General features: G+C 39.4%; 2 protein-coding genes across 8 annotated transcripts in view; both read right to left on the bottom strand.

The window, feature by feature from the left end:
- Positions 1–25,494, bottom strand: part of LOC148866890 (pentatricopeptide repeat-containing protein At5g39680-like) — a 44,531-nt gene extending 19,037 nt beyond the window's left edge. For 2 of the 7 annotated variants that reach the window (XM_088974606.1, XM_088974607.1), the window contains exons 1-3: positions 25,112–25,494; positions 24,688–24,793; positions 22,154–24,557 (exon numbers count right to left, since the gene is read on the bottom strand). In XM_088974606.1, coding sequence (XP_088830732.1) covers positions 22,305–24,410 — 2,106 coding nt within the window. In that variant the 5' untranslated portion in view covers positions 24,411–24,557; positions 24,688–24,793; positions 25,112–25,494 and the 3' untranslated portion in view covers positions 22,154–22,304. Of the gene's footprint in view, positions 1–18,677; positions 18,971–21,194; positions 21,381–21,873; positions 22,005–22,153; positions 24,558–24,687; positions 24,794–25,111 lie in introns of those variants that run through there. The other 5 variants (XM_088974609.1, XM_088974610.1, XM_088974608.1 and 2 more) reach the window with 4 other exon arrangements.
- LOC148866891 (uncharacterized) lies at positions 20,086–20,856 on the bottom strand. Its single transcript, XM_088976437.1, has 2 exons — positions 20,502–20,856; positions 20,086–20,405 (listed from the first exon to the last, which is right to left on the bottom strand). The coding sequence occupies exons 1-2, from the start codon at positions 20,854–20,856 to the stop codon at positions 20,086–20,088; spliced, it is 675 nt and encodes a 224-aa protein (XP_088832563.1).
- Positions 25,495–27,165: the final 1,671 nt, after the last annotated feature.

Raw genomic sequence — 27,165 nt, 5'->3', positions numbered from 1 at the left:
CTCCTCTAGACACCCTAGGTGCTATCCGAGCTGATCTAAATCATCTAGAAAATGAAATTGGTGATTCAGCTCCATCTCCTCAGCCACCATCAGCTCCTCCCACCTCAGCTTTTGCTCATTCAGGTAATTGGGCCTTAGCTTACCATGCTTCAGCTCTAGGTAATATAAAACATTATTTGGTAATAGATTCAGGAGCATCTGACCATATGACTGGCTTGCCATCACTATTTACTACCTATCATTCATCTTCCGGCAGAGACAAAGTGTCCATTGCTGATGGCTCTCTTGTTCTTATTTCTAGCAAGGGAGACATCAAATTGTCTAATGCCATTTCTTTATCTTCGGTTTTGCATGTTCCTAAACTTAGTACTAACTTGCTTTCAGATAGTAGCATTACAAAAAACCAAAATTTTTCAGTGACTTTCTTTCCTGATTGATTTGTTTTTCAGGATTTGGAGACAAAAGGTGATTGGGACTGGCCGTGGGACGAATGGAATCTATCTGCTTGGAGGGAGCTCTCATTGGGAAGGTAGTGAAGCTAGGAGGTCATTTGTTTCTCAATTTGTTGGTCAGGTTATGCTTTGGCATAATCGATTGCATCATTTATCCTTTCGGGATTTGAAGAGTTTTTTCCGAATTTGTTTGAGTCTGTTCAGATGTCCAATTTGAGATGTGAAAGTTGTGAGCTTGCAAAGCATTGTAGAACAACCTATTCATTGAGTAATAAAAGAAGTAATGTTCCTTTTGAAGTTGTGCATATTGATGTCTGGAGACCTTATCATATCACTGCTATGGGGGGTACAGATATTTCTTGTAGTTTGTTGATGATTATACCCGTTTTTCTTGGATTTACCTTATGCATTCTCAAGATGAGGTTCCAGCATTAACCTGGATCTTTCATCAAATGATTTTAACCCAGTTTGGGGTCAAAATCAAGATTTTTAGATCCGATCATGCGAAAGACTACTTTGCAAAACCATTAGCCTCTTATCTTCTTGACCATGGGATTATCCATCAGAGTACTTGTCCTCATACACCACAACAGAATAGGATTGCCGAGAGAAAGAATAAACACATATTGGAGGTGGCTAGAAGCATTATGTTTAACTCCAATGTGCCTATACATTTTTGGGGGGATGCTGTTCTTATAGCAGTATATCTCATTAATTGGATTCCTTCACGGGTTCTTGACATGAAACCTCCCTTTACCCTTTTATATCCTGATAAAGAGTTGTTTACCGTTCCCCTTAAAACCTTTGGTTTTACTTTCTTTGTATAGATTCATGGCCCTCATCATTCCAAATTTGACCCTAAGGCATCAAAATGTATTTTTCTTGGTTAAGCACAAACTCAAAAGGGATATTGCTGCTACGAACCTACTTCTAGGGGGAGATTTGTCTCTATGGACGTCACTTTCTTTGAGGATGAACCTTATCATCCTAAGGTTTCTCCTCAAGGAAAGAGTAGTGAGGTTGGGATTGACTCACTAGAAGTTCCTTTACCTGTCCCATTGAGTGAAGAGGAATGTAATGGGGAGGGTTGTCAAAGGTGCCGAGATTTGAGAGTTTATCACAAACGGTGGAGGCAGGTTGATTTCGGTCATCAGCAGTCCAGGCCGGCCCCAGTTCCTTCTACAGATCCAGATCCAGGTACCACAGTTCCTTTATCAGATATTACAGAGGAGATTCCTTCCACAGTTAAGCCCTCACCTTCCACCGTTGAGCCCTCACCTTTATTGGATGACCTTGACCTCCCCATTGCAGTTTGTAAAGGCAAATGCCATTGCACCACATCCACAGCCCATTGCATTTCCCAGTTCTTGTCCTATGATCATCTGTCCCCCTCTTACAAGTCCTTTCTTGCATCCATTATTGATATTCCCATACCCAAAACAGTGTAGGAAGCCTTGTCAGTTCCTAAGTGGAAAGATGCAATGAAATTAGAGATGGATGCCCTTATCAGAAACCATACATGGGAGATAGTTGATCAGCCCAAAAGGAAGAAACCAGTTGGATGTAAATGGATATTAACTGTGAAAGATAATACCGATGGTTTCATTGAAAGGTATAAGGTCCAATTAGTTGCAAAGGGATTTACTCAGACATATGGTGTTGACTACTTGGAGACATTTGCACCGGTAGCCAAGATGACAACTATCAGAGTCTTATTATCTCTTGTAGCTAGTTACTCTTGGCCCTTGTTTCAGATGGATGTTAAAAATTCCTTAATGGAGACTTGCAGGAAGAGGTTTACATGGCGAGAAAACTACACGGCGCTCCTGCGCACTCCAGCGAAGAAAGATACAATGTGCTCAAGTGGATGAAGCATGATGAAAAACGGATGCGCAACAAGCAACTCCAGGAGCACTGACGCCCGAAAGCCGTTGCTTGTTGCTAGCAACAAGAAAATGGTTGCGCGTTAACGCCGCGCTAGCAAGAAAACTACAGGACCATGTAGTTTTCTTCGCTAGAAAAGTCCCCTGTCCTTAACTACTTAAGTAGTATTTAAGCAGCCAAGTTTCCAAAGGTGAACAGCCCCCTGTCCTTTATAGTCGTAAAGGGCTTCTCAGAAAAGTAAGGAAGGAAACCCGAGGGCTCGCTTTCCCTTCTCATCAGCCCCGTCCATGTACGGCTCTGTGAGAAGGACGGTAGACAAAAATGGCCTTGTTGAGGGAATTAGGGAATCCCAGAAGGGAGATCCTCAATACAAAAAGATTATCTAATTGACTTAGATGGGGCTGATGAGGAGGGAAAGCGAGCCCTCGGGTTTCCTTCATTACTTTTCTGAGAAGCCCTTTACGACTATAAAGGACAAGGGGTTGTTCACCTTTGTAAACTTAGCTACTTAAGTACTACTTAATGCTAAAGTAGAGCCCACTCCCGTTCCTTGGTTGTTGGTGTATGGGCTCTTTGGTTCCCGATAAAAGTCGGTCGTTCGCCGCAAAACCAAAGATTGGCGAGGAAGGGAGAAAGGTTCACACACGCCCCTTTACACAATAGGGGCACTCTAGGCACAGTCGTTTTCTTGTTGGATGTGCTAGCGCCAAACTATACACCAAGGTGGCTTCGCATGCTTGGGCAAACACTCGGCCCACCGGGCGAACATGCCGGGCTCCGGCTCCACGCACCTGCTGACACCTTTCGAAGCACTTTCTAGTGTGAACCGAAGCAAGCAACGGAATGACACGAAATTCTCAGCATCATTAGTGATGTCCCAGGCTACAGCTTCTATCAAAACTATTTCTTGCCATAGACTTTAGTGTTGAGAAGCATACAGCTAATGGTTTCTCCCCCTGTCTCAAATTCTTCACATCACTTCTCAACTTGTAAACCCTAGCCACATTTAATTTTGGGGAATAGGTTTCAGCAACACTATCTCAAATTTCCTTTTCTGAATTAATCCACAAATAGTGTTGACTAATTTTTGGTTGCATTGATTTCACAAGCCATCCAATAACAGTATAATTTTCTTGCATCCACTTTTCATATGATGGATCATCTTCCAAAGGAGCCTTTTTGCTCCCAAAGATAAAACCCCATTTGCCTCTACCACAAATATGAATTTTTAATAATTGTGACTAAGCCAGATAATTAGTTCCTGAAGGGATGAGAGATCCATCATATGGATGGCCGAACCCTGCAGGAAGGTTGGGCGAAATTTCAAAAATTTCTCTCTCCCATCTGGGAATCGCATTCCCTATTTTAGAAAATTGCATTTTCAATGATCAATCTTGAACCAAACCGGACCAGATCTGAAACCAAAAAGTAGGAGAGGGATATACCTAATACGGAGTAGAAGTAACTCCCAATGAAGGTGTTCACGCCCAAGGAGAAAACCAAAACCTGCTTCCACTGAACATGACACAGTGTGAGGATCAGCAGGACGGCTCTTCAGCAAGAACCGAATTCTTCAACAAGAATGGAGTAGAGGGCTGGTAAGCACGACTTCAGATTGCTTCTTCTACCAAGAAGCAATATCAACAACAATTCTTGATCACTCCCACAAGTGGAGATCGAATTGGGTAGGGGTGGCAAGAACAGGGAAGAACTTTGCAGTTTGTTGTGTCTTGTCAGGTGTTTTTTGCATGTCCGCACTGCTCTCTTATTTATAGCCTTAAAGAGACAACCTCCTAATCTAATTAGGAGTTTCCTGATCCAAATCTTTATTTGGATCTAGACTCTTTAAGTGATAAGGATAATCCCTTATCTTATCTGCAGTTTAAGATCAGCTTAATCCTAATCAAATTAGGAGTATCCTGATCCAAATCTTTATTTGGATCTGGACTCTTTAAGTGGGTAAGACTTATCTTCTTATCCTTATCTATTGATCCAAAACCAGATCCGCCCCTATTTAATTAATCTAATTAACCCATTTCGAAATTGGGCTTTAGGCCCATTAAGTTTATGTGCTCACTTAACCTCTTAACCTGCTGCCCAGTTGGCTCTCTTTAAGGGTATTACACAGAAACACACCACAATGACATGAATCAATTATGTACTTTATTCATTTACAATGAATGTCAAAAGATACATCAATCTGATTGGAGCTAAGGGCATAATTGTCTAATAACTCCCACTTGCACTTAGGTCCAATCGGGTACAAGCCGAAGTCCCATACTTTCCATGTGTTTCTCAAACACTTTCTATGTCAGTAGCTTAGTTAATGGGTCTGCTACATTTTCCGTTGATGCTACCCTTTAATATCAATCTCTCGTAGATCCAGTGTTACCATACAACAGTGGAATGGGTGATGTGCTAAATTCCAAATTCCATAATGAACACCTTCGTTCATTAGGCAGCCTCACTTACGGCAATGTGCTCGGCTTGGGTTGTGGACTATTTTTCTTACTATGTAGGACCCCATCGTAAAGATGTAACCAAATGTAAACATTCTACCATTTGGATCTAATTGGTAGTCGGTATTAGTATACCCGACGATCTGTAGTGAACTACCATCGAATATCAAACAAAACTCTTTTGTCCTTTGGAAGGTATTTCAGCATGTTTTTTATAATAGTCAAATGCTCTTGTCCTGGGTTAGACTGGTATCTACTTACCACACTCACGACCTGAGCAATGTCTGGCCAATTGCACAGCATGGCATACATGATGCTCCCTACGGTAGAAGCATAGGGAACTTCTTTCATGCCCTCAATCTCTTCAGGTGTCTTGGGAGACATACCCTTGGAGAGGCTAACTCCATGTCTGAAAGGAACATTTCCTTTCTTGAAGTTCTCCATACTGTATCTCTTGACTATCTTGTCAATGTAAGTAGACTATGATAAAACTATTATCCTTTTCGATCTATCTCTATAGAGTCGAAGTCCCAAGATATAAGAAGCTTCTCCAAGATCTCTCATGAAGAATTGTTGTGAAAGCCATACTTTCACCGTAATCAACATTCCTACATCATTCCTAATGAGTAGAATGTCGTCTACATACAGAACCAAGAATGTAACCTTATCCCCACTGGTCTTCCTGTAAACACATGGCTCATCCGGATTTTGCTCAAAGTCAAATTGTTTGACGGTAGAATCAAACTGGATGTTCCAACTCCTAGAAGCTTGCTTAAGTCCATATATGGATCAGTTGAGTTTACATACCATGTGTTCCTGACCTACAACTATGAAACCTTGCAGTTGCTGCATATAGATATCTTCAGTAAGATCTCCATTCAGGAACGCAGTTTTGACATCCATTTGTCAAATCTTGTAGTCATGATACGTTGCTACAGCTAGTAGGATCCTAATGGATTTAAGCATGGCTACAAGCGAAAAGGTTTCCTCATAATTGATTCCCTCTTTCTCAGTGTATCATTTCGCCACAAGACGAGCCTTATAGGTTTCAACTTTACCATCGGGGCCCTTCTTCCTCTTATAGATCCATTTGCAACTAATTGTCTTTACCCCAAGGGTGGATCTATTAGAGTCCGAACTCTATTGGTCTCCATTGAGTCCATCTCAGCTCTCATGGCATCTACCCACTTCAAGGAATCCATGTCCAACATAGCTTCCGAATAAGTTACGGGATCCTCCTCATTGGTTGTGGCTTCCACCAAGTAACTTTCTTGGTCATAAAAATAACGAACTGGAGGCCTAGAAACCCGGGTAGATCTTCTTGGTTGGTTATTTTATAGAGCTAGTGGGACATCTCCCACTACCCCTAGGCTCTCCTCATCAAGAACAACTTCCTGATGATTATCCAGGATGTAATCTTCTTCTAGGAAATGGGCATTTCGACTGCAAAACACATTTTGCTCTTTTGGATCATAGAATAAGTAAACCTACAGAGCCTTTGGGGTAACCTACAAATAGGCAACGACTGGTCTTGGATTCCAATTTGTCAGCACTAGTTCTTTTAACATGTGTCGAACCCCAAATCTTCAAGTGTCTTACACTTGGTTTCTTACTGGTCCCGAGCTCATATGGAGTCTTAGGAACGGATTTTGTTGGAACCCGGTTCAGCACGTAAATCATAGTCTCTAATGCAAAACCCCAAAAGGATGTAGGTAACTCTGAGTGGACAAGAAGTGATCGGACCATATATAATAGAGTCCGATTTCTCCTCTCCAACACACCGTTTAATTGTGGTGTAGCAGGAGGAGATAGTTGTGATACTATCCCATTTTCCTTTAAGTAGTCCCTAAATTTGTCAGAGAGATACTCGCCGCCTCGATCTGATCGAAGGGTCTTAATTTCTCTCCCTAACTGTTTCTCAACTTCTTGTTTGAATTCTTTGAACTTTTCAAAAGATTCAGACTTATGTCTCATTATGTACACGTAACCATACCGTGAGTAATCATCGGTAAATTTAATAAAATAAACGTGTTGATTACGTGTCCTAACATTCAGGGGACCACATACATTAGTATGTATAAGGTCAAGTGTGCCTGTAAATCTTTCAGGCTTACCAGTAAATGGCCGCTTCGTCATCTTACCCTGAAGGCAAGGTTCACAGGTTGGAAGATCTTCTACAGTTAGAAAATCCAAAAGACCATCCTTTACCAACCTTGTGATACGATCATATTAATGTGGCCAAGTCAGTAATGCCACAAGCACGTGGGATTAACTGTATCACGAGTCCTCTTCTTGAGGATTATTTCTGACGTAGTTTCGGTAATGTTTGTTTTCAAAGAATGATGGTGAACATAGAGACTGTTCTCAAGTTCTCCGTGTGCGAGGAATTTGTTATTCTGTTTAATAGTAATCACACTACTGAATAAGATACAATAACCTTCCATGCACAATTTTGAGACAGAAATCAAATTTCTTAAATTAGGTACGAAAATACAATCTTTAAGTACAATTGTTCCTTCTCCGAAAACAAGTTCTACAATTCTTGGGACTGTAGCTGCAACTGTTGCAGAAGTCCCCATGTAGAGTGTCACTTCTCCGTCACTCAGTCTTCTGCTTATCTTGAACCCCTACAATGAATTACACGCATGAGTTGAAGCCCCGGAATCAATACACCAGAAAGCAGAAGTGACCAACAAATTGGTCTCTATGATAAAATATTCGAAATTACCTTGCTTCTTAGTCTCCAGATATTGAGGACAATTCCTCTTCCAGTGGCCGGTCTATTTGCAAAAGTGACAGGCATCCGATGCCTTATCTTTCTTCTACATTTTAGTTTTGTTACCCTTCTTCTGAGCCTTCCTTTTAGCCTTCTGCTTTTTCTTGCCCGATTTGCCATTTTCAACAAGCATGGCTATCGGCTTATCCTTCTTTATCAGTTCTTCAGCCCTCTGCAACATATTGTTGAGTTCCTGAAGGCTAACGTTTAGCTTATTCATGTTGTAATTCATGATAAACTTGAAGGATGAAGGTAAGGAATTGAGGACAGCATCAATTTTGGTGTCATGATTTAGCCCTGAATTTGTTGATTTTCGGTCAGTTGTGCGGTTATAAGTAATTTTAAGACCTTTTGTCGAGTAGAACGGTTCTGCTCTTCATACATAGTCTTCAAACTATCCAATACATCCTTGGACACTTCGATCTTATCGAATTGTCGCTATATCGGATTGTCCAAAGAAGCTATAATATAACATCGGGCAAGAGAGTTTTTCTCTTCCCATTCTTGATACTCTCTTCTTCGGGCCTCAAAAGCCCTATCACCCGAACAATCCGGAGCAGGGTTCTTAGCAATTTTGTCCAATTTCTCGGACGTTAGAACCACCATAAGGTTTCAGAACCAGTCAGCATAATTAGGGCCCTTGAGTTTGTTATTATCCAACAGTTTGGTGAAGTTTTTGTTTGCCATTTCTAGTAAAGGCAAGGCAGATTTTGTAAGTCCACAACCTAATTGATTCATGTCATCACATAGAAAGGGCTTTTAATCTATGTTCCATTTCCATTTTGGGCATCTCTGAGATTCCCTCCAATCTCAGTTACGGAGATAGTTGTCTCTGGAAATGTGGGAAACCACATAGAGTGCATGGAGCCAAATGTTTCAGCTGCAAAACACCATCACCTTCTGTGTCTCTGGAAATGTGGGAAACCACATCTTATGAGCTTTCCCTTTGGCCTCTGTTAGACAAGGTTCATAGCCATTTTAGGTTAAACCTTTCTGTCCAGTAAGTGCTCACCCATCATGTTCGTGAACGCCAAGGTACCGTGAGAGAGTCTTCCGTTTTAAGATAGGCCCCTCCCACATAGGTCTATGACGCCTCAATCATCTTATGAAGCAATCCAGCTGATTGCATTAGCAGATCGATAGCCCAATTTTATAGTGCATCTCCACCCACCAATACAGCCAACCTTCATACTAATGATCGAAGGCCTTTAGAGAGTTTCATCATATGAATCTCCCTATCACATGCACTTATATTTTCAGGAGGGAACGAATAATTATGCCCTAATTTAATTTAGGTCAAACCAAAGTAGCTCCCACTAACTTTCATAAAGCCAGATTTAGATGGGCCCTAAATGGATAGGGTTCCACATGGTTCCTCTTGGGGAGGAAGCTGGTGTGGGGCCCACCATGCAGGGAGATCATCCAATGATCTTAAGGACACCATGACAATGATGTGCATTCAGCCATGGTGTGCAAAAGAGCCACTATCGAATCAGCATGGGCCAAGTGCTTATGGCCCATGAACGTAGCACATTACACATTCATACATCAAATGCATGAAATCCATAAATGATCCAATCAATTAAATAAATGTAAAACCCATAAATAAAGCCCATTTATAATATTACCAATAAATATCATCTAGGTATATGGGTTGAACTGCACAGAGCAGTTCGACCCATATAGCATTTATGCTGAATTGGGCTAAAGCAGTTTTAACAGATTAAAATTGGGTTTTACAGATGTGGGCCGAATTGCATCTTGCAATTAACCATTAATCCCTCGGCCCATGAAGGAAATTTTAGAGCTGAGAACAACCCTATCGAACCATAGATTCGGTCCAACCAATTTGGTCCAATCTAGTTCGAATGGGTCTAGGGTTTGATGTTTAATTCAATATTCAATTCAAGAAGATGATCTGAAATTAAACAACTGATACATAACAATCAAGAATCAGTAAGAGGGTTTTCGTAAGACTGCTACCCTGCAAAAACAAAGATCAGTTCGTAGTATGTAGTTTCCAAAACTGCAAATCGCAGATCGTTGAACCCGAATCTGTGAAATTCTCTCCTTTGCGCATTCTACTTCATTTTCAAATTAAATAAAATTAGAAAAACTAATTTTTCTGTTAATATTACATCAGATTTGAATTCCTATACATTCCGTCTAAAAATTAAAAAAATAAAATTAATTACAAACCAAGAATGAATAGAGTAAATCAGTAGGTGCGCAGATTTCTTGCACCAATAAAAGAATTTGATCTCCACCATACGAATAGCCCAAAATCCAAGAAATATATAAAGAACAATTCTAAATATAAATCAGATTAATAAATATTTAATTTCATATCATTCACCCAAAAACTGGGAACCAATTTCCCCGAAAAATGCTAACTATGCAAATTGGGTAGAACGCCTTCTGCCCATTTGCGCATATTCAGATCTTGTTTAATTCGGTTCAAGATTTGAACGTAGCTCTGATACCACTGAAAGGATGAGATATCCAACATATGAATGGATGAACCTTGTAGGAAGGTTGGGCGAAATTTCAAAAATTTCTCTCTCCCATCTGAGAATCACATTCCCTATTTTACAAAACTGCATTTTCAAGGCTCAATCTTGAACCAAACCGGACCAGATTTGGAACCAAAAGGGAGGAGAGGGATATGCCTGATACGGAATAGCAGTAACTCCCAATGAAGGTGTTCACGCCCAAGGAGAAAACCAAAACCTGCTTCCACTGAAGATGACATAGTGTGAGGTGAAACAGAATCAGCAAGACGACTCTTCAGCAAGAACCGAATTCTTCAACAAGAATGGAGTAAAGGGTTGGTGAGCACGACTTCAGATTGCTTCTTCTGCCAAGAAGCAATATCAACAACAATTCTTGATCACTCCCACAAGTGGAGATCGAACTAAAAACAGGGAAGAACTCTGTAATTTAACATATCTTGCCTAGTGTCTTTTGCATGTCTGCCCTGCTCTCTCATTTATAGCCTTAAAGAGACAACCTCCTTATCTGATTAGGAGTTTCTTGATCCAAATCTTTATTTGGATATGGACTCTTTAAGTGATAAGGATAATCCCTTATCTTATCTGCAGTTTAAGATCAGCTTAATCCTAATCAAATTAGGAGTTTCCTGATCCAAATCTTTATTTGGATCTGGAATCTTTAAGTGCATTCCCCGACCATTCACTTTATTCGACAAAGGGGCTGATCCTGTCACTATGATCACCCACTCAGGTGAATTCCCAAACTGTCCCAATATACCCAGGTTTTGACCCCCTCTAAGGATCTCACTGATTGGCATATCAAAGACATCCAAATCCGACACCTAGTGCAGTACCATAATCGAGTGTAGGGGTCACGTGTAACATTCCAGTTTTGCCCATCTATCTCCAAGGTCTAGTGCAATACTAGAATTTTGGTCCGATTCAAGGTTTCAAGAAAACCCACACTACATGTACCTCAGGTCTCACCCTGGCAGCTGAGACAAGCCACCCCAACCAACTTGGCGGTACATCAATGTCAGCTTTGGCAGAATAAATCTCCCCAGATCTATCCAACGGCTGTGAAGATTTTAAACTAACACGAGTTTCACAAGTGTCCAATTTAACGGTATTACACAGAAACACACCATAATGACATGAATCAATTATATACTTTATTCATTTACAATAAATGTCAAAAGATACACCAATCTGATTGGAGCTAAGGGCATAACTGTCTAACAGTTCCATCCAACTTGACTGTGGTCACAACCAGTAGAGAGTCTACAGAGGCTCCCGGAACCTGTTCGAATTCAACAACATGCTTGTTTTCAAAGTCTAAGGAGTTCATCTTTTTAAATACTTCAAAAATGACTTCAAACAACTTCAAATAACAACAAATGAAGACTAAACAAAAACTGTGTTGTGAGCCAACCTCTATGCAGTCGTACCAGTAACCTGCGTCACACCCGGAAGTGAGAAACAAAGAAAACTCAGCCGCTCCTTGTAGACTTCATAGAACACCAATCCACTTGATTCAATCTTCAAGAAGAAGAATGAGAAGGCCTTCAGTCATTGAGCGCCCAGGTCAAACTCCATGTGGGGCCCACAATCATATATCTCCAGAAAATTAGGGTTTCGGGCAACACACTTGAATCTGCCAAGAGGACGACAAAACTAGTCCCCTTTTCTCTCGAAACCATTAACAACTGGGCTGAAATAGGTTTCTTTAACTATTCATACGATTTAGTTCTCCATACACACTGTGTATGGGAAAAAAAGGTGAAAAAAGGGAAAAACGAGTCTGCTTTGATACCAAGAAGAAAAACAGCCTTTTGAGAAGAAAGGACTGTTTAGAAAGTTGCAAAAATTCAAAAAAAAAAGTAGTAAAAATCAGAGTTCAAGAGGAGAGAAGAAGAAGAAGAAGAAGAAGAAGAAGGTGGTGGCAACTTGGGTTCAGAGAGAGAGATTTTCGAACATAACCTCTTCTCTTACTCCCTTAATTCTATTTCATTAAGTTAAACTTTAGTAATTTACAGAGAAGCCCCTAGTTAGGCAGAAAATTAAAAAGACAAAACATAAGAAAGAATAAAGCCTAGATTAAGGCCCGTTACAGCAAAGAACATAAAAGATAAAAAAGGATAAACAGCCTATGGGCCATTCGGCCCATCTTCTCTACACATTCCAAATAATAACAAAATACCCTATTAAGTAACTTACAACAGAGATAAAATAAATAAGCATATAAATGACTTACCCCTTAACTTAGGTTCAGCAGTCCCCCTCAAGCTAGTGCATATATATTGTAAAGCTCCAACTTGTGTGAGACCCAAGCTTTTAGTGACTAAATCAACCAGTCAGTCTTCTGACTTCACATATGGAGTAACAAGATCATCATTTATCGCTTTTTCTCTCACAAAATGACAATCAACTTCTATATGTTTAGTCCTCAATTGGAAAACTAGGTTGGAGGCAATGTGTGTGATAACTTGTATGCCATTTCCCCGCACTCTGCCTTAGGACTACTAGCACCAACACTTTACTTTTTACTCTTCCAGGTAAAGAGGCTCCCAAATAGAATAGCACGATAAACCGTAGTAGACTTCTTGTCCATCGAGGAATCTACCCAATCTACATTTGAATATCCTTCTAGAGACCATTCTCTCCCTTTCTTATATGATAGCCTAGGGTCTTGGGCACTCTTCAAATACCTCAACACTCTCATAACACCTTCCCAGTTCAGTTGTTGGATGTTGCATAAATTGGCTTAGTACACCAATAATAAAGGAAATGTCAGGCCGAGTAATGGTAAGGTAGATCAATTTACCAATTAATCTCCTATACCTTCCCATATCACCTAATGATTCCCCCTAACTATCAGTCATCTTCACATTTAGGTCCATAGAAATCTCAATAGGTTTGGCTCCTAAAAGCGATGTCTCGTCCAATAAATCTAAGACATACTTACATTGGGACAAGGAGATTCTCCATTTTGATTGAGTTACTTCAATACCAAAGAAATACTTCAAAGATTTTAGATCTTTTGTTTGAAATATTACTACAAAAAACTATTTGAGTTCATTGATCCCACATACATCACTGCCTGTAAGAACAATATCTTCAACATATACTACCAAAATAATCTTCCCCGATACAATGTCCCTACTGAACACTGAATGATTAACCTCAAACTGCTTAAGACCAAATTCCTATATCACACTGTTAAAATGACCAACCCAAGCTCATGGTGATTGCTTCAACCCATAAATTGAGAAACATACCCAAGAGATTGCTCCATATACACTCTTCTTTAGGCTGTATTTGTTTGTGGTACAAATTTATTTGCACTAATGAAAAACTATGGTAGTGCAAATGATTTGGATGCAATTTTTTATTTATTTTTGTTTCAAATTTTACCTTATTTTGTTTAATTGCAGTACAAATGAAGTAAAATAAGACCTAAAGCAAAATAAAGTAAAATCCAAAACAAAATTAAACCAGAATTTGCATTCTTTTCATTTGCATTACCTTGCATTTGTATTAGTGAAAATAAAATTGCACTACAACCAAACACAACATTAGGATCACCATTGAGGAAGGCAGTCTTGATATTGAGCTGAAATAAGGGCCAATCAAAATGAGCTCTAGAGAAATAAGGACCCTGATGAGGGCAATTTAACAAATGGTGAGGTCTCAGAATGGTCAACACCATATATCTACATGAAGCCTTTTGCCACCAGTCATGCCTTAAATCATTCAATGCTTTCATCTTGACAATGTTTCATTGAATACACCCACCGATAATCAACTACATGCTTCCCGGGTGGTAAGGAAGTGAGGTCCCAAGTATGATTGAATTGAAGAGCATGAAGAAAAAAAGATCTAGAATCTTTGAAGTATTTCTTAGGCAAGAGCTTCCTAAACAAAACAAGGAACAAAGAATGAAGAGAAAAAGACAAACTTTTAATGCGCAAGGGATAAATGAGGAAATGAAGGTAACTAGTATAAGAATGCTTACCCTTTTGAAGAGCAATAGGAAGATCAAGGTCTGACGGTGATGGATCTGTCAATGATTCAGATGAGGGTGGTGGGTCAAAAGGTAGAGTTGGAGATGATGTAGATGTTGATACAAGTTCCTGATAACATCTGGTGTATACTCTATAAATCGATGGTCATATAAGCTCCTCAAGATTACGGAGGAGAATGAACAAGAATTTCAAAATTCTTCTTGCTAAAATACACAAATGAGAGAGTATGAGAGTTGTTGTCATGAGAATAAGAGTTGTTGTGATAAGAATGAGAGAGGGTAAGTGTATTTATAGGAGTTGAGGATTATTCAATTAACCAAAATACCCTCCTAAATCATTTGTTTATAGTTGTTGGGAGGGATATTTTGGTTTATTATAAAGTTAATTTATCATTATACCAAGATGCCCCCCAAACTAGTTGTGTTGTAGTTGTTAGGGCCATTAAAGTCATATGCCCCCAAGGTAAAATATGCAAACGCCCCTGAAACTAGATGTTTATCTATTGAGGGGCATTTCAGTAAATTTGGCCCCATTAAAACCTATTATAGCCATTAGGGGCCCAATGGTTATATTCTTGTAGGCCAACGTGTGTTGATCGGTGTCGGGCCACAATACAAGCCATGTTGTGCTGGGTTGTAGGCCATGCCAACATGAGCCATTTTCCTAGGTCGTGCCATGCCAGCCCATGTGCCTCAAGCATGGTTTAAAGTATTGATACGATACACTCAAAAGATATGGTCCGAAATGCCTATTTTCAAGTGTTTCGGACCCCCAATTTTTTTAATAATAAAAAACACGTTTTAAGCTTCCCAAAAATCCAAAATTTGAAAAAAAAAAACTAAAAAAAATGGTGTTTCAGCCGTTTCTAAGTACTGATATGCGTATCGTATCGATACTTTGAACCTTGGCCTCAAGTCCCTCTACCCGACACAGCCCAGTACTATACCACATGGGCCATGGCCCCAATCATGCCAACCCACGAGCAGCCCAGCCCATTTTACAGCTCTAAGCTTCTCCTGCAAGCATAGTTGCTACAAAATAGGTAGTCCTTTAAATCTAACAGAAGTAATAATATTTTCTACAACTTTCAGGTGTTCAAGAATCGAAGTTGAAGGAAAAAAAATCCAATTGGGTAAAATCTAATCCAGTATTTTCACAACTTGGTTTAAATTAAACGAACCAACAAAAAAAGTAATTAAGGGAAGAAAACATCAAATTGCCAAGTGTGTACCTCTGACTCCAAGAATTGCTAAGAAAATGGTATATACAATATACAGTAGATTCTTAATAATAATAACAACAGTTAAAGCACAAAGAAAATAGTATATACAGTAATTTTATGTATGAATAGTGTTGACAAACAAAAGTTGAAACTAGGGTTTAGAAGAGAGAAGCAAGAGAAGAGAAGAAGAAGAAGAAGAGATGTGTCGAGATGTGTGTTCTTGTTACTATTCACACCCTCAAAAAAGCTTTATATTGTGGAAAATAGTAAATTACAAGGGAGCCCCTACTTGGGAGCCCAAATACAGAAAGAGTACAAGAGAAAAAGTTCCAAAAACACCCCTGTCTAAGCAATCTCAACACTCCCCCTCAAGCTGAGCATATATGTCAATCATGCCCAATTTGTCAAGGTTCTTAGGAAACTTTGGATGGTGGACACCTTTAGTAAGGCAATCAACTAGTTGGTCTTCTGACCTTACAAAAGGAAGGCAAATCTCTCCGCTATCAACCTTTTCTCTAATGAAGTGTCTATCCACCTCAATATGCTTTATACGATCATGTTGGATAGGATTGTAGGCAATATTTATGGTTGCTTGATTGTCACAATATAGTCTCATTGGGATATCTGCTTGGATGCCCATCTCAGTCAATAAAGTCTTCAACCAGAGTAGTTCAAACACTCCATGAGCCATTGCCCTATACTCTGCCTCAGCACTAGAACGAGCAACCACAAGTTGTTTCTTACTTCTCCATGAAACCACAATGCCTCCCACAAAGGCATAATAACCAGATTGAGATCTTCTATCATCAATGGACCCTGTCCAATCAGCATTTGTGTAAGCCTTGATTCAATTATTACCTCTGTTTCATGGTTTCCTAGGTGAGGACCCTCACAAACATCTAATGGAATTTCATGTCGTCTGTGCAAGCATAAAACCCCACGGTATGACCGAGGACCAGGTAAAACTCATAGCCTTTCCATTTACTTTAAGAGATAAAGCAAAGGATTGGTTTTATATTCTCCCTCCCGGTTCTGTATGCACATGGGATGAAATGAATAGGATATTTTAAGATAAATATTTTCCTGCATCCCGGGCTGCGAATATAAGAAAAGAAAAATATGTGGAGTTCGGCAGTTTGGTGGTGAGACATTATATGAATATTGGGAAAGGTTTAAGCAACTTTTTGCTAGTTGTCCCCACCACCAAATTCCTGAACAATTGTTAATCCAATACTTCTATGACATGGCCGTGATTGGAATACAACATCCCTCCAGGGCATCCTTTCAGGTAGGCTAAAATTCGGTTAACTGCTTGCATATTAAATGTCCCGAGTTCATGCATATATTGGCTAACCACTCCAACAGCATAGGATATGTCAGGTCTAGTCAAGCAGAGATACAGAAGGCGACCTACCAATCTCTGATATATCCCCCTATCTAGAAGAACTTCTCCTTCAGTGGAACTCAACTTGTGGTTAGGATCAATTGGAGTTTCTGCAGGCTTACACCCTAATTTCCCAACTTCATGAAGCAAATCAAGTACATACTTCCTTTGTGACAGAAAAATTCCCTTTTTGGATCTTGCAACTTCAATGCCAAGAAAATATCGAAGATTACCAAGGTCCTAAATCTCAAATTCAGAAGCGATGAAGGACTTTAATTGAGAGATACTTGTGATATCATCACCTGTCACAATAATGTCATCAACATATACTATCAACATTGTTACTCTACCATCAACTCTTCTAATGAATAAGGTGTGGTCAGCTTGAGATTGAACAAACCCAATCTTTAAGATAACATTTCTGAACTTGTCAAACCAGGCTTTCGGGGACTGTTTAAGCGCATCCAAAGACTTCTTAAGGTGACAGACTTTTCCATCACTGTTAGGAAAGCTTACCCCAGGTGGTAAGTCCATATACACTTCCTCTTGTAAATCCCCATTAAGGAAGGCATTCTTTACATCCATTTGATATAAGGCCAAGAGTAATGGGTAGCAAGAGACAGGATCACATGAATAGAGTTCATTTTAGCAAGTGGAGCAAAGCTTTCTAGATAATCAATGTCATAAGTTTGAGTGTATCCTTTGGCTACAAATCGAGCTTTGTACCTCTCAATCAGGCCATCTGCCTTGTGCTTAACAGTATAAACCCACTTACACCCAATAGGAATCTTATCTTTAGGGCAAGGAACAACCTCCCAAGTCTGGTTCTTTATTAGGGCCTCCATTTCTTGGTTCATAACTTCCTTCCAGTGAGGGGATTGCATTGCCTCTATAACACTGAGGGATGGAAACAGAAGAGATGGCAGAAATATAAGCACAATAGGAAGGTGAGAGAGCATAATAAGACACATAATTAGTAATAGAATACTTGCTACATGTCATCTTCCCTTTTCGAATGGCAATAAGAAGATCAAAGTCAAAATCAATAACGGGATTGTCAGAAGCTTCAAGATCACCTGAGTTTGGGGAATTAGATTGTGATGGGCATTTAGCTTCAAGACCACCCTCCTACTGCGCCTACTGAAAAACTGTTGCCAGGACCGAGGTTGATACACAAGAGGAGGAGGAGAAGGAATACCATCATTATAAGGAAGAGAGGGAGGAACAAGAAGGTAGAAGGGAGTCCGATCTTCACTCATATTCTCCCCATTAAGAGGACAAGATGAGTGGAAAAAGGAAGAGGACTCCAAAAATGTAACATCTTTAGAGACATATCTCTTGCCAAATAAAGCATCAAAGCATCTATAGCCTTTCTGGACTGGAGAGTAACCAAGGAATACACATTTAACTGATTTAGGATCAAACTTACGCTGGGAATGACTCATATCATGAACAAAACAAACACAACCAAAGATCTTGAGGGATAGATTAAAGAAGGTTCATTGGGGAAGAGAAGTTGACGAGGAGAATGAAGGTTTAAGACCCTTAACGGGAGTCTATTAATAAGATACACAGTTGTCTCAACAGCATCACCCCAGAAACGAGTAGGAACATGAATTTGAAACAGTAGACCACAAGCAACTTCAACAACATGCATGTTCTTCCTTTCAGCCACCCCATTTTGTTGTGGAGTATGACTACATGAACTTTGGTGAATAATACCCCAATCTTCAAGAAATCTATGCAATTGATGTTCAAAGTATTCTTTGGCATTATCAGATCTTATTATCTTCACTCTTTTCTCAAACTGTCTCTACCATATTCATGAAGTTTTAAATAACCATAGGAACTCCATCCCAACTTTTCATCAAGTAGAGCCATGTATACCGACTGTAGTCATCAATGAAGAGAATGAAATATTTATACCCACCCATCCAAGAGATAGCACATGGGCCCCAAACATCAGTATGGATCAAATGGAAAAAAACATTACTTCTTTTACTACTTGCAAGATATGTAGTTCTACATTGTTTGGACAGATGACAAAATTCACATTCAAAATTCAACTTTGGCACAGAGACAAACAAGTTTGGAAACAAAAGTTTTACAAAATTGAAAGACATATGACCAAGATGACAATGCCATAATTTCAAAAGACTCATTTTTTCATTTGAACAAAACTCAGTATGGCTTGACAGTCAATGCTTTGAAGGTCCATCAAAGAGGTAAACTCCAACTTCATGCCCACTTCCAATCATCTTCCCCGTGCTCAGGTCCTGAAAAACACAATGGGTAGGAAAAAAAAGTCACTGAGCAATTTATGGGATTTCGTAAGAGAACTAATAGACAACAAATTTTTATGTAGTTGGGGCACATGAAGAGCAGATCCAAGAGAAAGGTTGAGTGAGTTTGACTTCACCCTGACCCAAAATAGGGGTCTAAGATCCATCAGCAACAGTAATCTTGCCCTTCCCTAGGGTTTACTTAAGGGTGATCATAGGCCGGGCCCGGGCAAAGCTTTACACTTATGATAAGGGCTACAGCTTAGGCCCGGGCCCAGCCCAGCCCGAGGTTCCGAGCCGGAAACATAAGCCCTAGCCAGGTCTATATGGGCCTGAGATGGGCCAGGCCTGATTCTGGGCCAATGTCACTCATATATAAAACATTACATATCTATAATATTTTATATTAAATGACATAGCATGCATATAAACTTATTTTATACATTATATAATATAAAATATTACATACAATATAAATTATACATGTCATGTTATAATATTTATATATAAAATATATAATATAATGTAAAATAACATGTATACATATGTATACATTATACACAAAACGTGTTAATTTAAATATATGCGGGTCAGCCCGGGCCTAGGCAAGGCTTGAAGTACTAAGCCCACGCTTGACCCTAAAATTTGCGGGCTTGATGTGGGCCTAGGCCCAATCGGGCCTGAACACAAAACCCAGGCCCAAGCCCGGAATTTTTGGGCCGGGCTGAAATGATCACCCCTAGGTTAACTTATATGAGGTAAAATGTGGGGGTATACTAGTCATATGGGCACTAGCCCCAGAGTCTACAATCCATGAGCTAAAAGATGTGGAACAAGCAAGTGTAGTACCTGTTTTGGCATATGAACTAAATGGATTACTAGGTCCAGAACCAGATGAAGAGGTTGTACCACCATTTTCCAGCTGCAACAATATATTCCTAAGTTTGTCCATTACGTCAAAGGAATCAGGCACATCAGAAGGTTGAGCACCATTACCAACTGTAGCCAAGTGAACATTTCCCTTCTTCCCGGTTTTGTACTTTTCTGGCTTTAAATGAGGATTGACCTTCCAACACCTTTCCTTAGTGTGTCTTGGCTTCTTGCAATAATCACAAATAAAACACATCCTCAGCCTTCTCAGTAATATGGTGCTTGCTAGTATTTTGCTTGGGTCGAGATGACATAAAAGCAGAGTGATCAATCATAGGAGGTTGCATCATGGCGGTCCTTCGACTTTCTTCCCCTTGTACAAGGGAGTAAGCAGAAGTAAGAGAAATAATGCCAGCACTAAGAATGTGTTGCCTGGTAAAATCAAACTCTAGATTTAAGCTAGCCAAGAAATCAAAGACTCTATTCTCTTCTATGTACTTCCAATATTGCTCACCATCTTCAGGGTCCTTCCATACGAGTGCTTTTAAGTTATCCATTTCTTCCCAAATAGATTGTAGAGAAGATAAATACATAGCCACATATCTCTCCCCTTGACACATACTACAAGCTTCCCTCCAAAGCTAGTACACTCTACCTGTATTGTTAACTTGGGAATAAGTGGCAACAACTCTATCCCAAATATCCTTGGCCGTTGAAAGAAACATGTAGTTTCGGGCAATATGAGGTTGCATTGAGCAAATCATCCATGACATAACAAGGGAGTTATCTTGTTCCCACTTTACAAGTTTCGGGTCTTCAAGGTTTGGCTTCACCTCCTTTCCTGTGATGAATCCTAGTTTACCACTCCCAGTAATGGTAAGTTTAGCAGATTGAGACCACTCTAAAAAATTGGTTCGATCAAGTTTAAATATAGTTATCATCCCACTAACAATATCTACACTTCCCGGGAACACACTGGAAATAATCTGAACATCCTTAGATGATTCCATATTCTATCAAAGCACTTTCTCACCAACCAAAAAAGACCCCCAATATTTAACCAAAGCCACTGACCCAAAAACCAAGGTCACCACACGGTTAAGATACAAAAGGAGACCAAAAAACCAAATTGGCAGCAAAATAAAGGGAGAAAAAAAACACCCAAAATTTATACAGGGCTCAGAAAATTACGGGACCACTTTCTATCATTCCCAAAGAGTAAAATGACTTGAATGGTCTAGGTTTTACAAAAGAAGAAGCCATTAAACATGATGTACAAGGCTTGACATCAGATCTGAAATTTCTGCGATTTTCTCCTTGAAAAAATCACTAAAAATCATAGAAGCTTCAAATGAGGGCAAGAGTCATACCAAAATTCACCTAAAATCAGGGCGAATCAAACCAGGTAAGTTTCATTGACTGCCACCGACACTTGTATGGATTGCTGACGTCATCCGGCGGCGGTCTAACGTTAGTAGTTCACCTCGTGAGAGAAGATCAGCAGGAGAGTTACTCCCAAGTTCCCTTACCCGCTCTGATACCAAGTTGACAAACAAAAGTTGAAACTAGGGTTTAGAAGAGAGAAGCAAGAGGAGAGAAGAAGAAGAAGAAGAAGAAGAAGAAGAAGAAGAAGATGTGTTGAGAGGTGTGTTCTTGTTACTGTTCACACCCTCAAAAAAACTTTATACTTGGAAAATAGTAAATTACAAGGAAGCCCCTACTTGGGAGCCCAAATACAAAAAAAGTACAAGGAAGAGAAAAAGTTCCAAAAACCCCTGTCTAAGCAATCTCAACAAATAGTATTGATCTCCTAACAAGTAGCTCCAAACCTACAAGAAAGAAACCATAATAATGGTTCTTTTCATGCCACCAACAGTTATTTTTATCCTATTTTTCTATGCACAATCTGCTTTGGTCAGTGCAAACTAAAAATCAGTTAGGGACAATACTAATATGTTAAAGGATCTAGATTAGTTGCAAAGGAAACTGATTTCTCCCAAGTTCATGATTTATTTACAAAAGCTAACCTGTTTCTGATGGCTCAGGTGTATTCAAGCTTAAGGAGATGGGTAATTCCTCTATACTGACAAGACTTGAAAACTATAATTTCTGTTTCCATTTTTGGGAACTATTTTCCTTGCTTCCCCTTGTGGTTCTGCTGTATGAGTAACCCACACAAACTAAAGAAGATCAAATATAGAATTGAATGTCTACCTAGGTGATCAGGAGAAATTAACTTACAATTTTATACTTCATGAAAAATAGAACTTAAGTCGACTCCTAACAAATGTGGTTTAGAATACTTACATGGAATCCAAGCAAAATGGACCTCCTGATAAAAGCTCAGTTTGGCTTGCATTGAAAGCTGATTTTGTGTAATACAGCACAGTTGAACTCTCAGCTGAATAGACTATTTTCTTTAGATAAGTTGCTCAATGACTGAAAGATTAATGGATCATCACCAGTATTCACCACAAGAGCAACTGCCATTTTTAAAGCAGTGGAACCGATTGGCATCTCTGATGATTATTTTTCTGTTAGTGACCATTGATATGAGTTTTATGGCACAGTGGCAGTCGTCACACATCCGAAGGTTCTTAATGACACGAATTGGTCCTCCTATAGGTGCAATCATAAGTCCATATGCTACAGCCAGCTTTTCACTGTGATAACTGAGATACTCTTCCTTCTGTTCATCCTCCACGTCATGCAGCACAGTGTCAATTCTGGGCACATAACCTAATGGTTTTATCAGTGCCAGTAGCTCACTAACTTTTTCATGTATCTGACTTGAATGGGGGTGTTTCTTGTCTTCTGAAACAAAGACATGGATGTTATTTCTTATCTCTATCCAGCTCACCCCTGGTTCTTTCTTAATGTTTCTTCCCCTCATCAACTTCCTAATCTTTGCAACTCCATCCCACCTCCTTGCCTTGGCATACATATTTGATAACAAGATATATGTCCCCACATCATCAGGATCCAACTCTAGGATAGTCTCTGCTACTTTCTTTCCCAGACCAAAGTTTCCTTGGATATGGCAAGCATTGAGCAAGGTACGCCATGCAACAACATCCCATTTGACTGGTGTAGACCTCATGAAACTCTCAGCTTCCTTGAGTAGCCCTGCCCTACACAGAAGCCCAACAATGCAAGTATAATGCTCCACCCCTGGTGTGACCCCAGTGCCTTTCATTATCTGATTCAAATAGTAGAACCCCTTGTCAACAAGGCCCAAATGGCCACAAGCAGATAAAACTCCAACAAAAGTTACATAATTAGGTGCTTCTTCAGCTGCCAACATATTTTGAAAGACTTCCAAAGCTTCTCTACCAAGTCCATGATGGGAGTAGCCAGATATCATTGAATTCCATGTAATGATGTCACGGTAAGTCATATCCAAAAAGACTTGATGCCCAGATTCAACATCACCACTCTTGGAATACATGTTGATCAAGGCATTCCCGATGATAACATAATCACTAAGTCCTGATTTCTTTATGCGTGCATTTAATACATCTCCGTGCCTCAGTGAAGACAACTCTGCACATGAATTCAATATAACAGCATATGTGCATTCGTTGGGAAGAACACCTTTACACTCCATCTGGATAAACAGATTAAATGCTTCCTCAAAGCAACCATTCTGGATATAAGCATCCATGATAGCTGTCCATGAGACCACATTGTGGTTGCATAGCCCATCAAAAACATTTCTTGCACTGAATATCTTACCACATTTCCCGTACATGTCTATAATTGCACTACAAATGAAGACATCAAGCTTAAGACCAGTCCTGAATATCCGATTGTGGATTTGCAACCCCAAGTTTAAATCTTTCAAATGTTTGCAGAGATTAATAACAGTAACATATGTGATATTGTCCCACACGACAGGCTCACTCACCATCTTAATTAAAACTTCCAATGCTTTATTCAGATACCCGTGTTCTAAAAGCCCATAGATGATTGAATTATAGGAAAGAATATCTGATCCCGACACAGTCTCGAAAACCTCGAAAGCCCCTTGCACATCTGAACAACTTGAGTACATATATAGAAGAGCATTTTTAACATATGAATAAGATAACAATCCAGACTTCAATACATAACAGTGGCACTGTTTTCCCTCTTCAAGTGCTCTGATATCAGAACATGAAGAAATAACAGTAGTAAATATATACTCATTGGGCTGCAGAGTTCCATCCAAATTCATTGTCTTAAATAGTCTAAGAACTTCAGAAGATAACCCACTATGGAGATAACCCGCCATCAGAGAACTCCAAGAAACTAGGTTTCTTTCGAGCATTCGGTCAAACAGTTGGCAGGCTAATGACATTTGGTTGCATTTTGCATAATGATTGATCAAACTGTTGGATTGAATTACGACGTCTTCAATGCTTTCAGCTGATCTCTTGATCAACTGACCATGGAGAACTTTACCCAATTTCAAGTTCCTTGTATCAGCAGATACTTTCAGCAGATATTTAGTCTTTTCAAGAGTGCAAGAGTGTGATATGGGTCTCGGACGTGCATGGATGGACATGAACTGTACTTTGAACATTTAATCGACAGAAAGAGTGCAACCTTCATCATGCTTGCCTATGTGCCATGCTTTCAGTAATTAGATCAAACATTAATTCACTAAAATGCCCCTATATGTATTCTTTGTCGCCTTCTCATTGGCTGTCCATGAAGATTTGCTCTATGACTTGAAAAAGAATAAAAAAAAAAAATGTAATTCTCAGAAAGTCAAGTACAAAAGAAAAGAGAGATTCAGATTTCTTCTCTGAATCCCTCTAAAAGCTTAAAGAAGGGTCTGAACTTGAAGATGTACGTACTTGGGTAGAAAGAAACTAGGGGTAAGATGTACGTGCTTGGCAATTTGATATTTTCTTCCCTTTCTTAATTACTTTCGTCGTTGGTTCGTTTGGTTTAAACCAACATCTGAAAAAAAAAAAAAAAAAAAAAAAAAAAAAAACAGAATAAGATTTCCCCAGTTTCATTTTATTTCGGGGATTCTATTAAACCCAATAGGGTTTCGATTTAGTTCTGTGTGAAATTCGCATAGACTGTAAATCTTGTTCTACAGAGTTGAGGCGTAAAGGGGCCCAGCATCCATGTACATATAAAAGTTATTTTTAGTATTTCATCAATTAAATATTACATAATATTAAAACTGCCCTTCTTCTCGTATATGTTCAGACTGTTTTGTTATTTTGCTCTTCCATAATTTCCATGAATATATAGAAGAAAAGGACCAACCTTTATGTTCGTTGGAGGCATTGTGATATTCCTGCTCCAACTCCGGCACTGAGTTAAGTTCTACCTCTGTATCAGCTGCGGCCTCAGTGTCCATTGTGATGTCTCCAGTAGAAACTCCATCCTTCACATCAGAGTACCCAACGACGACCACCGGACAGATACAGAGATGCATGCAATCATCACTGAAACTGCCAAGGCGTCCGTCCCTTAGTGGTGCGCTTCGAGGCATTGAACGCTCAGTGGTGACGAGATCAACTTAGATAAAGTTTTAGAGCCCCACACTAAAAATTTCATTGAATTTATTCCAATTCCAAAGTCCGAAAAAACCTCCCACCGGCCCACCCTCCACCGTTGTAAACCAGATTAATCAGATAAGGCCGCATCCGGAAGCTTGAATTCTGGGCTTTTCTCATTTGGTAATAGTTTATGTATTCATTTAACCTCTTAACCTACTACCTAGTTGGCTCTTTTTATATGGCATGGGACACAAACATTAATTTACACATCAACCACATGGGTTCAGTCCAGCCTTTGTTACAAGGCCTAACTGAATTCACTGTAAGAGACAGTGAACCCCTGAGTCCATCATTATGGACTCTAAATGAGCCCAACATTTACACTAAATGGTCATTGGGTCCAACCACCATATGAAAGTCCAAGGATTGTGGACACATGCAAGATTAGCCCATCAGGTATTACCCTCAATAATCTTATACTTAACCTCTCAGCCCATAATGATCAAACATTGCCCGACAAGAGAATACCTTTCTCTCAGCTGCAAGGTACAATGTTGCACTCTCTATTCATATGGATCCGGGAATTAAAACATTTTGCAAATATTTTGAAACCACAATATATATGTATATCTCTATATAAATATATTTTGCAAAAACAAATTTCAACGGTTGAAATCAATTGCCAGCAATTTAGGTTTCCATCAGAGATAGTGCATCCCTGGTCATTCACTTTGCCCGACAAAGGGGCTAATCCTGTCACTATGATCACCTACTCAGATGAATTCTCGAATTGTCCCAACATACCAAAGTTTTGATCCCCTCTAAGGATCTCATTGATTGGCATATCAAAGACAGTCCGACCTGACACCTAGTGCAGTACCATAATCGAGTCTAAGGGTCATGTGTAATATTCCGGTTTTGATCCCACACTACATGTACCTCAGGTCTCACCCTGGCAGTTGAGACAAGTCACCTCAACCAACTTGGCAGCACATCAGTGTCAGCCTTGACAAGATAAATCTCCCCAGATCTATCCAACGACTGTGAAGACTCTAAACTAACACGAGTCTCATAAGTTTTCAGTTTAAGGATATTACACAGAAATACACCACAATGACATGAATCAATTATGTACTTTATTCATTTACAATAAATATCAAAAGATACATCAATCTGATTGGAGCTAAGGGCATAACTGTCTAACACCTGTTTCTTTTGTGTTCTAGTGTTTTGTCCTCCATCCTAAATAAAAAAGTTGATAGAGATGAGCTTTCTGGTACCAAAATCTACAAAAGGGCCCCAACTGTTTCTCATTTAGTTTTTGTAGATGATAGTTATACTTTCTCAAAAGCTGATTTTAGAGAAGCAAACTCTTTGTTGGAGGCCATTTCTGTATTTGAAAAAGCTTCAAGGTAGCAGGTGAATTATCAAAAGTCTGAAGTTTTCTTTAATAAAAATATGCACCCCAAATTTAAAAAAACTTATCTTCAAGTATTTGCACATTAAAAAAGTGGAAACCCCTTCAATCTATTTGGGTTCAAAACCCTTATAGGCAGGAACAAGATGCAAACTTTTGGTCATTTGGCAGAGAGAGTTTCAAATAAGGCCAAAGGTTGGAAAGGTACCCTACTATCACAAGCAAGGAAGGAAATTCTCATAAAATCTATCATTACTATTATTCCCTCATACTGTATTCCTATTTTCTCATTCCAAAGGGAATTTGTAAGATCATGGTAGGCTGCCAAAAAAGATTTTGGTGGGGGATAATGAAAATAAGAAAAGGGTAAGATGGATTAATTGGAATGGGTTAGCAAAAAC

The sequence above is a fragment of the Nelumbo lutea genome, chromosome 3, assembly GCF_056320005.1.
Source record: "Nelumbo lutea isolate HS-2025 chromosome 3, American lotus-T2T, whole genome shotgun sequence".
NCBI classification, from domain to species: Eukaryota; Viridiplantae; Streptophyta; class Magnoliopsida; order Proteales; family Nelumbonaceae; genus Nelumbo; species Nelumbo lutea.
Note: the sequence above shows the minus strand (reverse complement) of the source record. Positions and strands in the feature narration are given on the sequence as shown.